This window comes from Aquarana catesbeiana, unplaced genomic scaffold (genome assembly GCF_042186555.1).
Source record: "Aquarana catesbeiana isolate 2022-GZ unplaced genomic scaffold, ASM4218655v1 unanchor229, whole genome shotgun sequence".
Classification (NCBI taxonomy): Eukaryota; Metazoa; Chordata; class Amphibia; order Anura; family Ranidae; genus Aquarana; species Aquarana catesbeiana.
In genome coordinates this window covers 79,051-91,154 of record NW_027362656.1, presented here as the reverse complement: position 1 = coordinate 91,154, position 12,104 = coordinate 79,051, and the positions used below count along the sequence as shown (strand labels likewise).

The window sequence follows — 12,104 nt, the reverse complement described above, 5'->3', positions numbered from 1 at the left end:
GCCGCCGCTCCATTCACACATAGTGTCAGAGGCGCAGCAGTGGCGGAGGACTGTGTCTGTGTCCCGACTCCCGAATGATTGAAGGCAAGCAAACATTCATTGATGGGCACTGGTAGGCTGCATTGATGGGCGCTGGTGAGGCTGCATTTGATGGGCACTGGTGAGGCTGCATTTGATGGGCGCTGGTGAGGCTGCATTTAATGAGCACTGGTAGGCTGCATTGATGGGTGCTGGTGAGGCTGCATTTGATAGGAGCTGGTGAGGATGAATTTGATGAGCGCCGGTGAGGCTGCATTGATGGGCACTGGTGAGGCTGCATTTGATGGGCGCTGGTGAGGCTACATTTGATGGGCGCTGGTGAGGCTGCATTGATGGGCGCTGGTGAGGCTGCATTTGATGGGCGCTGGTGAGGCTGCATTGATGGGCACTGGTGAGGCTGCATTTGATGGGCGCTGGTGAGGCTGCATTTGATGGGCGCTGGTGAGGCTGCATTTGATGGGCGCTGGTGAGGCTGCATTTGATGGGCGCTTCATTAAAAAGGTGGGGTTTATATGGGCAGGGGAAATGGGGTGGAGTCAAGGGACGGCAAAATGAGGTTTCGCCTAGGGTGTCAAAAATCCTTGCAGCAGCCCTGGACCTGGCTTGTCTCGAACTGCTTCTACTTATCCATCTGTACCCAACGACCTTTGTCTTAACCATGATCACACTTCTGCCTGCTCCTCCAGCTTTAGATCTCCTCGTTTGATACCGACCTGAAATCTCACCTCTGCATCTGATCCGCCTGACCCAGCTCCCCCAAGACCTGAATGAGTCCTAAGCCCTGCATCTCTTCGTCTACACACCTACTTGTAGCTCCATTATCTACACACCTGCCTACTCGCCCCTCTGCAGGTCCTGTGTTTCTTCCATCACGGCTGCTGCACTGTTCCAGACTGCTGCACCAGTGTTTGGTCTTCTGCCCGTCATCTTCCCACGGGGAGTCCATGCATCACAGAACCATCCAGTGGCTTCCAACCCTTGGCATCATCATCCAGTCAATCAACGAGCCACCCTATCAGGGGCCCTGGGCTGGAAGTGTATGGGTGGTCATCCTTGTCTAGTGAGGCTCCGCTGACATGTACAGTATGTGACAGCAACTCCCAAACCCAGAGTGTGAAAAAGGCAGCAACAAACTACCCAGCATAGACTCTTCTCAGATGTTGGGAAGGTCATCCATGTCTCGTCAGGCTCCCCTGTCATGTATGTGACACCTAGGATAGTCTCTTTAAGCCAAGCTGGCCCAAACAAACTATGCACAAACTGCACTAACAGGTGCTCTTGCTGGGTGCGTTGTATTACCAGTATACAGAGAAGCATTCTGGAAGTAGTTTGAGGACTTCCCATCTCACTCCTGGAGCAAAACAGAGTCAGGCCAAGCGCTGCTCAGCCATTCACAGGAAGCTTTGTATGCTATAAATGAATACAAAGCTCCCTCTGGTTGGCTGAGCCGGAGATCATAATGTCATCCGCCTGCCTCTCTGCCTCAGCCAATCATGGAAGCTTTATTTTTCATTCATAGAATACAAAGCTTCTCCTGAATGGCTGAGCAATGCTCAGTCAGGCTCTATTTTGTTGCAGGAGTGGGGCAGGAAGTATTGTGTTTTTATGAATGTAATAGTTCATTTAATTTTGTTTCATACAAAAAAAAGTGTTATTATATTTTAATTTTTTATTACGTAGATATGAAATGTTACATCTAAGAATGCCTGTACAGGTTGATAACTCCTGCACTGAAATTGTCAGTGCTTTCATGTAATCTGATCTCCCCTTCACTTCATCTACAAGCAATATCTACCCTAATATTATGTCCTCCTTTAACCGCTTAAGGACCCATGCACATTTATGCAGCAGGGCGGCTCTTTAGCACAAAATCAAGTACCTGTACGTGATCATCTTCTTCGGCTCAGGGGCGCGCACCACCGGAGCCCCGCTCCCGCTGTGATTGGACACAGCGGGATCCAATCAGCAGGGCCAAGATGGCCACCAGCAACTCGACAATCGTTTGTAGAGAGGCAGAACGGCGATCTCCCTATGTAAACAAGGCAGACCGATGTTCTGCCAGAAAGAAAAATGGATCTCTGTTTTCTTTTAGTCAAAGTATTCCCCCTACAGTTAAAAAGCACCCATTATTTTTGTTTTTCTTGTTTTTTTTGGGGGGGGGGTTGTTTTAGGTTTTTTTCTTACTTTAAAACAAAAAGGGAAAACTGTGGCGCACTATTTTTTCATCTCCTTAGTTATGGAGAGGAGAAAATGGTGTAGGGCCTTAGCGATATTTAGTATTTTGGTTACTTGCTCTATAATACCGTGTTGTTTTGAAACATTTTTTGTATTAGGTGAATGTGACACTTATTTTGCGGTATATTGTATGTGATGGATACTTGGTTCTTTTGTATAAATAAAGAATTTGAAAAAAGAAAGCACCCATAGGGAACACACTTAACCCTATAATTGCCTCTGATGTTAACCCCTTCCCTGCCAGTGCCATTTATACTGTGACAGTGCATTTTTTAGCACTGATTACTGTATTGGTGTCACTGGTCCCCCAAAAAGTGTCCAATTATAGCGTGAGTAGAAAAAAAACCCGATCACCGGCTCAGATGCGAGGGACATCGGTCCCGAAGTGGAAGAGGCACATCTGCCTCATCTGTGCCACCTAACAGTGCCCACACTGCCACCTAACAGTGCCCACACTGCCACCTATTAATGCCCACAAGTGCCACCTATCAATGCCCAAAAGTAGTGCCAATCAGTGCCACCTAGCAGTGCTGCCTATCAGTGTAACCGATCAGTGCCCATCACTGCCACCCATCAGTGCCCATCACTGCCGCCTATCGGTGCCCATCAGTGTACATCAATGAAGGAGAAAAATTACCTGTTTTACATTTTTTATAACAAAATATAAAAAAAAATCTTTTTTTTTTAAATTCAATCTTTTTACATTTTTTTATCAAAAAATAAAAAACCGCAGAGGTGATCAAATACCATCAAAAGAAAGCTCTATTTGTGGGGAAAAAAATGATAAAAATGTCATTTGGGTACAGTGTTGTATGACCGCGCAATTGTTATTCAAAATGCGTCAGCGCTGAAAGCTGAAAATTGGTCTGAATAGGAGGGGGGTTTAAGTGCCCAGTAAGCAAGTGGTTAAGCTCTGTTCCCTTCTGTCTATCTGAACTCTCTCCCCTACCGTAGTTCTATATATTCCCCTCCCCTTCCTGTCTCTGATTCATTTGCTCAGTATACCCCATGCTGTAACATCTTTCCATGTGGCTTACAACACCAATGTTTTTCTACCTATGAATATCCATCATTAAACGGAACATTCGAAAGGATTCATCGTCTGTCTCTCCATACAGTGAGTTTATTCATTGAGTAAAGCTGTCTGAATTGATGCAAGGGATAAATAGAACACCAGGTCGTGTAAGCCCTATATGAAGCTGGAGATAAAGTTTATGGCCTTGTAGTTGAGTCAGAACAGAAGACATTTCCCACACTCAGGACACTAATACACCTCAAAGGTTGTGTGGGTTCTTTGAACTTTGGCAAGGCAAGACTTTAGTGAAAAATATTTCCCGCGCTCAGGGAAGGAATATGGCTTCTCCTCTGTGTGAGACCTCCGATGTATAATAAGCACTGATGTCTGTGGAAAACATTTCTCGCACTCAGGGAAGGAATACGGCTTCTCTCCAGTGTGAGATTTTTGTTGTTTGACAGTTCTAATTGCTGAGTATAACATTTCTCATACTCGGGATGGAAAAATAGCTATTTCACTGTGTGACACATTTGGTGTTCAGTAAGTTGAGACATCCATGAAAAACATTTTCCGCACTCAGGACAGGAATATGGCTTCTCCCCTGTGTGAAACCTTTGATGTGCATTAAGATTGGACTTCTGTGAAAAGCATTTCCCGCACTCGGCACAGAAATACGGCTTCTCCCCCGTGTGAGATCTTTGATGTTTAACAAGTTCTGAGTTTTGCTTAAAACATTTCCCGCACATGGCGCAGGAATACGGTTTCTCGCCCGTGTGCAATCTCTGATGCTTGGTAAGACTAGTCTTTTCAGAAAAACACCTCCCGCACATTAGGCAGGAATACGGCTTCTCCCCCGTGTGAATTCTTTGATGTATAACGAGGCCCGTTTTCTGTGAGAAGCTTTTCCAGCACTCAGGGCAGGCATACGGCTTCTCGCCTGAGTGCAATCTCTGATGTCTGGAAAGACTGCCCCTCTGTGAAAAACATTTCCCGCACTCAGGGCAAGGATATGGGCTCTCCCCCGTGTGAGATCTTTGATGTGAAGCAAGGTGTGATTTTTGTGTATAACATTTCCCACAGTATGTGCAAGGATAGAGATTCTCCCCTGTGTGTATTTTTTTATGTCTGGTAAGACAGGACTTCAGTGAATAACATTTCCCACACTCAGGGCAGGAAAATTTCCCCGCCCCCTGAATTCTGGTACCATCCCTCACAGTACAAGGTTGCTCAGAGTCAGAAAGATTTGATGGTCTATCCACACTGTGAAGTCCTCCATCCATAGCTGAGCTCATTGTCTTTCCTCCTGCACAATCTCTTGTGATGTTCTCATCTTCCATTTTACACCCTGAAGATAAAGTGAGACGATTCTTTGATGGTTTCTTGATGGTGTGTCCTGGAAAAATATAAAACCACAATCAATAGATATGGTAGGGTTAATCCACTTAAATCAATATTGCATCTGGATCAGGTGAATTTCAGTGAATAAATTATTTCTATGGATGTCCAAACCAGCTGAGAATCTTCCATTCTTTGGTAAAAGGGCCCTTGCCCCCCCCCAGATCACTTCTACATTTACACAGCCTTCTCTGAAGAGGAACCAATGGGAACTGGGATATCATGCTTCTTACATAGCCACAATCCTAGGCACTGGGTCATGTGATCTCTGATAAACCAGAGGTTTAAAGTTCAGACTTGCAGACTCTTTAGCATAGAACAAGTGGCTATAGGCTTAGGCTTCCATAGTTGCCAACATTGGAAAAAATTTTATAGGGACACTTTTTTGTCTGTAGGTTGAGTCTTATTATAATTAGGGGGCGGGGCATTCGTCTGTAGGTGTGATGTAGCGAGAAAGAAAACTGCGGCGCGTAAAGCACACCACGGCAAAAATGGGCGTGGTTTAACCTAAATATTGGGTGTGGCGTAATGGGGGCGTGGCTGAAAGGGGGTGTGGTTAGAGTCTGAGATGAACGAGGGATGGAGGGAGAAAAAAAGGGAGAAAGAGAGAGAAGGAAGGAAAGAAAGAGGGATGGAGGGACAGCAGGCCCAGATCCTACACCCAAATAGAAATATGTGTATTTTAGAAAGTTTAACAATCAGCAGATAAAGATACTCCAAACACCTGGTGTTGGCGCTTCAGTCATCCCGGCACCATGGTTGTTATGTTGTCAGGATGATTACACCGCATTATTACATTGTAATATAAGATAAAATAGTTCAACTCACCAGAATGTAGAATCAGTAGGAGTCCTGAGTGTGTCACTTGCCACATCGCCTGCCACCAGATACCATTAGGTGTCCTCAGCAGGCATTCCCAGAGGAGTCTCTCCTTACATCAGGTATCCCCCAGTAGAGCCCCCCTTACATCAGGTATCCCCCAGTAGAGCCCCCCTTACATCAGGTATCCCCCAATGGTGTCCTCCTTTCATCAGGTATCCCCCAGCGGTGTCCCCCTTTCATCAGGTGTCTCCCTTACATCAGGTATCCCCCAGCGGTGTCCCCCTTACATCAGGTATCCTAGCAGAGGAGTTTCCGCCGCCATTACAGAATTCCAGAAGTAACAGGCCGAGGGGATCAGGATACAGGTGGAGCCGGCCAGGTAGCTACAATAGAAATTGAGCTGTGGCGCCGCCCTGCCCCGCCCCTTTCCATAACAGGTCACAGCAGACCGGCAGCGGGGCGGGCAGTGCCGCAGCTCAATTTCTATTGTCAGCCACCCGGCCGGCTCCGCCTCTTGTTTTTTCTTGGTGTTACTTCTTCTGGCCTTCTGTAAAATGGCGACCGGGGACCTCTAGTGGTGGCGAAAAATCTGGGAAAAAACTGATTTCCCGGGAAACACTAAAATCGGGAAAAAGGTCCAAATCCCGGAAATGTCCCGGGAAATTCGGGACAGTTGGTCAAGTATGGGCTTCTGGTGATAAGCAGCACTGGAGGGAGTTTGCAGCAGTATGTTCTGGATAGTTAAAGGGGAACTGTAGTCTGCTCACATAATTTGTAATAAAAACATCCTTGCCATTCTGAAGCTTCCCTCCAACAACTTTGCATATTATTTTATATATACTGTGATTCTGTACGTGCCAAATATGCTGCAGAAATCTTCCTCCACTAAGTCTGGCTGCAACCATTTTAACTGTGGGCAGATGAAGCTGCTGCCTGTTCACTTCCTGGATTTACACAGACACACAGAGGCACACCTCCAGCTCTGCACCTTTCATTGGCCCTCTTATGACTCATTCCCCCTCCCTTCCTGGCAAAGAGGTGTGCATGATGTCATAAGCCTAGGTTTTTTACCAGACAAGAAACAGGAAGTGGGCTGTATAAGTTATTTACTGGCAGAAAAAAATGTTTTACTATCCAAAGTTTGACCACATCCTGACCGCCGATATACGTCGGCAGAATGGCAAGGGTGGACAAATGGGCGTACCCATATGTCCCTCCTTCAAAGCTGCCTAGTGGGCGCGTGCATGCCGCTGGCGGGAGTGTGCCTGTGGGTCCTGCGGACTCAATGTCCACTGGTGGCCCACGATCACGGCGAGGAGAGGTAGAACAGGGAGATGTAAACAAGGCATTTCCCTGTTCTGCCTAGAAACATGACAGGGATCTACTGCTCCCTGTCATCGGGAACAGTGATCTCTGTCATGTTCTAGTGACCGCATCCCCCCTACAGCTAGAACACATCCAGGGAACACACAGTTAACTCCTTGATCGCCCCCTAGTGTTAACCCCTTCCCCGCCAGTAACATTTATACACTAATCAGTGGCTATTTTTAGCTCTGATCGCAGTATAAATGTCACTGGTCCCAAAAAAGTGTCAAAAGTGTCCGATCTGTCCACCTCAATCCCGATAAAAATAGCAGATCATCGTCATTACTAGTAAAAAATAAAAAAAATAAAAAATAAAAATGCCATATATATATCCCCTATCCTCTTTTGTAGATGCTATAACTTTTGCGCAAACCAATCAATATACACTTATTGCGATTTTTTTAAGCAAATATAGAAGAATACATATCAACCAAAACTGAAGAAGAAATTTGTTTTTTTATATATTTTTGGGGATATTTATTATAGCAAAAAGTAAAAAAATATTGCTTTTCAAAATTGTCGCTCTTTTTTTGTTTATAGAGCAAAAAATAAAAACCGCAGAGGTGATCAAATACCACCAAAAGAAATCTCTATTTGTGGGAAAAAAAGGACGTCAATTTTGTTTGGGTACAACGTCGCACGACCGCGCAATTGTCAGTTAAAGCGACGCAGTGCCGTATCGCAAAAAAAATGCTCTGGTCATTAAGGGGGCAAATTCTTCTGGGGCTGAAGTGGTTAAAACAACAAGGACAGAAGATTTCATAGATGGAAAGTTGAAAAAAATGACTGAAGTTCCGCTTTAAGCATTCCAGTCTTGATGTTATTTCTTGAATTTGATCCCAACAAGATTGTAATTAGAGTTTTATCATTTAGCTATTAGTCTGCTCGAAGAAGAGGGACCAACCAGAGAAAGGCACAATCTGTATTATCACATCTGTGTTACTATAACTAGAAGTGAAATACAACCTAATACTGTCACCCCAGGATGGGTGTCATGTCACTACCATTTATTATTGGCTGATATCACTCATCTCCTGCAAACTTTGAACTTGTCAATGTGGAGTAACAGAGCAGAGATAACAGAAGAATATATTATGACCCACCTGTGCTGATCTCTGTAGGAGTGTCCTCCTCTATAAATGTCCCCGTTATTCCATCCTCCTCCATAGACTGCTGATCATCCCTCACATACCTCTCTTCTTCTTTACCTTCAACTTTTATCTTCATTAGATCTTCACCCTAAACCAACAGAATGACAGAAAATAACATCAGTAAAATAGAAGTATTTATGATGTGAGATCACAAAGAAAATATCATCTTGTAGAGTCCACACATCATCTCCACATATCAGAGTGTTCAATCATTTTATGTTTGCGATCCTCAACCCCACCTACCTGATGATGGTGAGGGATGGTGTGATCTTCCTGTGTGGAATACAGAGGACGGGGACATCTCTCTGGTGGGTTCCCATTACAGGATCCATCTGTAGGAAACACACACACTGACTGAATACATTGTTTCTATGTGTTTATCAGATGATGGGGGATCTAGGTGGACCCTCCGTACTGCTCTCTCCTTTACAATAAAGTCTCCTCTTACCCGGTGATATGAGGGGCGGCTGATTGTCCATCATGAAGTCCTTGTAGAGATCCTTGTGTCCTTCTAAATACTCCCACTCCTCCATGGAGAAATAGACAGTGACATCCTGACACCTTATAGGAACCTGACACACACAATGATACAGTCACCATCCAGACACATCCCTTGTCTGTTACTGGATAATGTCCCAGAATTCCCAGCACCGCTCACCTCTCCTGTCAGCAGCTCCATCATCTTCTTGGTGACTTCTAGAATCTTCTGCATGTTGTGTCTCTCAGGTTTTAGGGAGTCACATGGAGGCACTGTGATGGCCATATGATCACCTGACTTCATAAGAGGAAATCTCTGTATTAAAAAAACAGTAATATCATGTGACTCTCCCAGAATCCTCCTCACCTCTCCGGTCAGGTCTGTGTGTTATTAATAGAGATAAGAGTGATGTCATGTGACCTCCCAGAATCCTCCTCACCTCCCCGGTCAGGTCTGTGTGTTATTAATAGAGATAAGAGTGATGTCATGTGACCTCCCAGAATCCTCCTCACCTCCCCGGTCAGGTCTGTGTTTTATTACTAGAGATAAGAGTGATGTCATGTGACCTCCCAGAATCCTCCTCACCTCTCCGGTCAGGTCTGTGTTTTATTATTAGAGATAAGAGTGATGTCATGTGACCTCCCAGAATCCTCCTCACCTCTCCGGTCAGCTCTGTGTTTTATTATTAGAGATAAGAGTGATGTCATGTGACCTCCCAGAATCCTCCTCACCTTCCCGGTCAGGTCTGTGTTTTATTAATAGAGATAAGAGTGATGTCATGTGACTCTCCCAGAATCCTCCTCACCTCTCCAGTCAGATCTGTGTTTTATTAATAGAGATAAGAGTGATGTCATGTGACCTCCCAGAATCCTCCTCACCTCTCCGGTCAGGTCTGTGTGTTATTAATAGAGATAAGAGTGATGTCATGTGACCTCGCAGAATCCTCCTCACCTTCCCGGTCAGGTCTGTGTTTTACTAATAGAGATAAGAGTGATGTCATGTGACCTCCCAGAATCCTCCTCACCTCTCCGGTCAGGTCTGTGTTTTATTATTAGAGATAAGAGTGATGTCATGTGACCTCCCAGAATCCTCCTCACCTCTCCGGTCAGGTCTGTGTTTTATTATTAGAGATAAGAGTGATGTCATGTGATCTCTCAGAATCCTCCTCACCTCTCCGGTCAGGTCTGTGTTTTATTAATAGAGATAAGAGTGATGTCATGTGACCTCCCAGAATCCTCCTCACCTCTCCGGTCAGGTCTGTGTGTTATTAATAGAGATAAGAGTGATGTCATGTGACCTCCCAGAATCCCCCTTACCTCCCCGGTCAGGTCTGTGTTTTATTAATAGAGATAAGAGTGATGTCATGTGACCTCCCAGAATCCTCCTCACCTCTCCGGTCAGGTCTGTGTTTTATTAATAGAGATAAGAGTGATGTCATGTGACCTCCCAGAATCCTCCTCACCTCTCCGGTCAGGTCTGTGTTTTATTAATAGAGATAAGAGTGATGTCATGTGACCTCCCAGAATCCTCCTTATCTCTCCGGTCACGTCTGTGTTTTATTATTAGAGATAAGAGTGATGTCATGTGACCTTCCAGAATCCTCCTCACCTCTCCGGTCACGTCTGTGTTTTATTATTAGAGATAAGAGTGATGTCATGTGACCTCCCAGAATCCTCCTCACCTCTCCGGTCAGCTCTGTGTTTTATTATTAGAGATAAGAGTGATGTCATGTGACCTCGCAGAATCCTCCTCACCTTCCCGGTCAGGTCTGTGTTTTACTAATAGAGATAAGAGTGATGTCATGTGACCTCCCAGAATCCTCCTCACCTCTCCGGTCAGGTCTGTGTTTTATTATTAGAGATAAGAGTGATGTCATGTGACCTCCCAGAATCCTCCTCACCTCTCCGGTCAGGTCTGTGTTTTATTATTAGAGATAAGAGTGATGTCATGTGATCTCTCAGAATCCTCCTCACCTCTCCGGTCAGGTCTGTGTTTTATTAATAGAGATAAGAGTGATGTCATGTGACCTCCCAGAATCCTCCTCACCTCTCCGGTCAGCAGGTAGATGATCTCCAGGGTGAGGTTTAGTATCTTCTCAGTCATGTGACTCCAGTCCTCCTCCATCCTTATTGAGGTCATGTGATCTCTGTAAATGGATAGCGGAGAATTATCTGGATGGTATTGGTTGTACAATATTAGGATGACGATATAAGGGGTTAATAGTAGGGCTGCCCCCAGTTGGAAGTGGCAAATGTAGATTGGGTTATAGTTTGCCAAGTTTGCCCCCAGCAAACCTGTTTTGTCCTATATCCCCAATCAGAAATGACAGTTTCTGTTTTGTCTCTGAACAATTTTTGCTTAGTTTTAGATCTTCAGACAAGGAATGATCAATAGGATCTTTAATTGTTACCTTTAGACGGTACAAGAGGAGCTATTGTCAGCTGTGGGTCACATCCACTAATGCACACAGTATAACAACCATGCGCCCTGCAGCTACTCCTGTCACAAATGACAGATCCATGTCTAGCTTTTGTTTGTAAGCAAGACGGCGGGGGTCCTGGGCGGCATCACTGCCAAAATTTGGTAATGATTATATTTGGTCAGTGACATCACTCCAGATACCCACCTTCATCAGCAGAGGACGGACATGACGGAGGGGGGGGGTTATTGGGTGTAAATAGAAAATAAGATCTTATTACCTCCTCTGCTGCCACTTCCAACAATGTTATCTCTCTACTTCCTCCCAACTCATCTCTCACCCGGAACTTCCTATTCATCCCTGACATCACTTCCTGTCTGTTTTTCATAGAGACTTCCTGTCTGGGTAGAAGTGAGATCACCAACTTGTGGAGCTCAGATGAACTGCAGCCCCGAGAAACGTGTGTATGTACTGTATATTCTTATAGATGTATACATGTCAACTTCCCCAAGAAACTCTGGAGACACTCGGTTTTGAAGGTTCTCTTCTGAGTATCCCGGCAATTAAGGCAAATCTCCCAAAGATTCTCAAGTAGGGTTACCATCTGGCTAGTAACAGCAATTCCTGTATATAAAACATTTACAGATCTTTGTGGCTTAGTGGTTAACACATTTGCCTTGCAGCCCCAGGGTTGTTGGTTCAAAACCCAGCCAGGACACTATCTGTGTGGAGTTTGCATGTTCACCCTGTGCTTGTGTGACTTTCCTCCTACACTCCAAAGACATTCTGGTTGGTTAACTGGCTTCTGTCTTAATGGGGTTCTTACAGTCCGGTCCATAAATATTGGGACATCAACACAATTCTAATCTTTTTGGCTCTGTACACCACCACAATGGATTTGAAATGAAATTGTCGTGAATAATCAGTCAGAATAAGTTGTGCCTTTTTAAGGACAGGTTTCCCGCACAATAATTATCATTGAGTAATTTTTAACGAAGATATTTTTAGGATACAAAATCAATCAATATGACACAGTCTATGCTTGTGAAACTTATTCACGGAGACGTGTGATCATACGAAATAGAAATTTATTGGTAAACAAACACAAATAATCACATGAAATTAAGATACCGATTGTGTTACAAGAACGTCCTGAAAATCAATAAAAACACTTGCAAAAATGGG

General features: G+C 44.6%; 1 protein-coding gene across 1 annotated transcript in view; it reads right to left on the bottom strand.

The window, feature by feature from the left end:
• The window catches only part of LOC141121768 (uncharacterized), a 60,207-nt gene extending 48,909 nt beyond the window's left edge, over positions 1–11,298 (bottom strand). The window contains exons 1-7 of the mRNA XM_073611487.1: positions 11,200–11,298; positions 10,547–10,646; positions 8,681–8,815; positions 8,471–8,594; positions 8,266–8,354; positions 7,975–8,110; positions 3,800–4,682 (exon numbers count right to left, since the gene is read on the bottom strand). Coding sequence (XP_073467588.1) covers positions 3,800–4,682; positions 7,975–8,110; positions 8,266–8,354; positions 8,471–8,594; positions 8,681–8,815; positions 10,547–10,639 — 1,460 coding nt within the window. The 5' untranslated portion in view covers positions 10,640–10,646; positions 11,200–11,298. The remainder of the gene's footprint in view (positions 1–3,799; positions 4,683–7,974; positions 8,111–8,265; positions 8,355–8,470; positions 8,595–8,680; positions 8,816–10,546; positions 10,647–11,199) is intronic.
• Between the last annotated feature and the right edge of the window lie 806 nt (positions 11,299–12,104).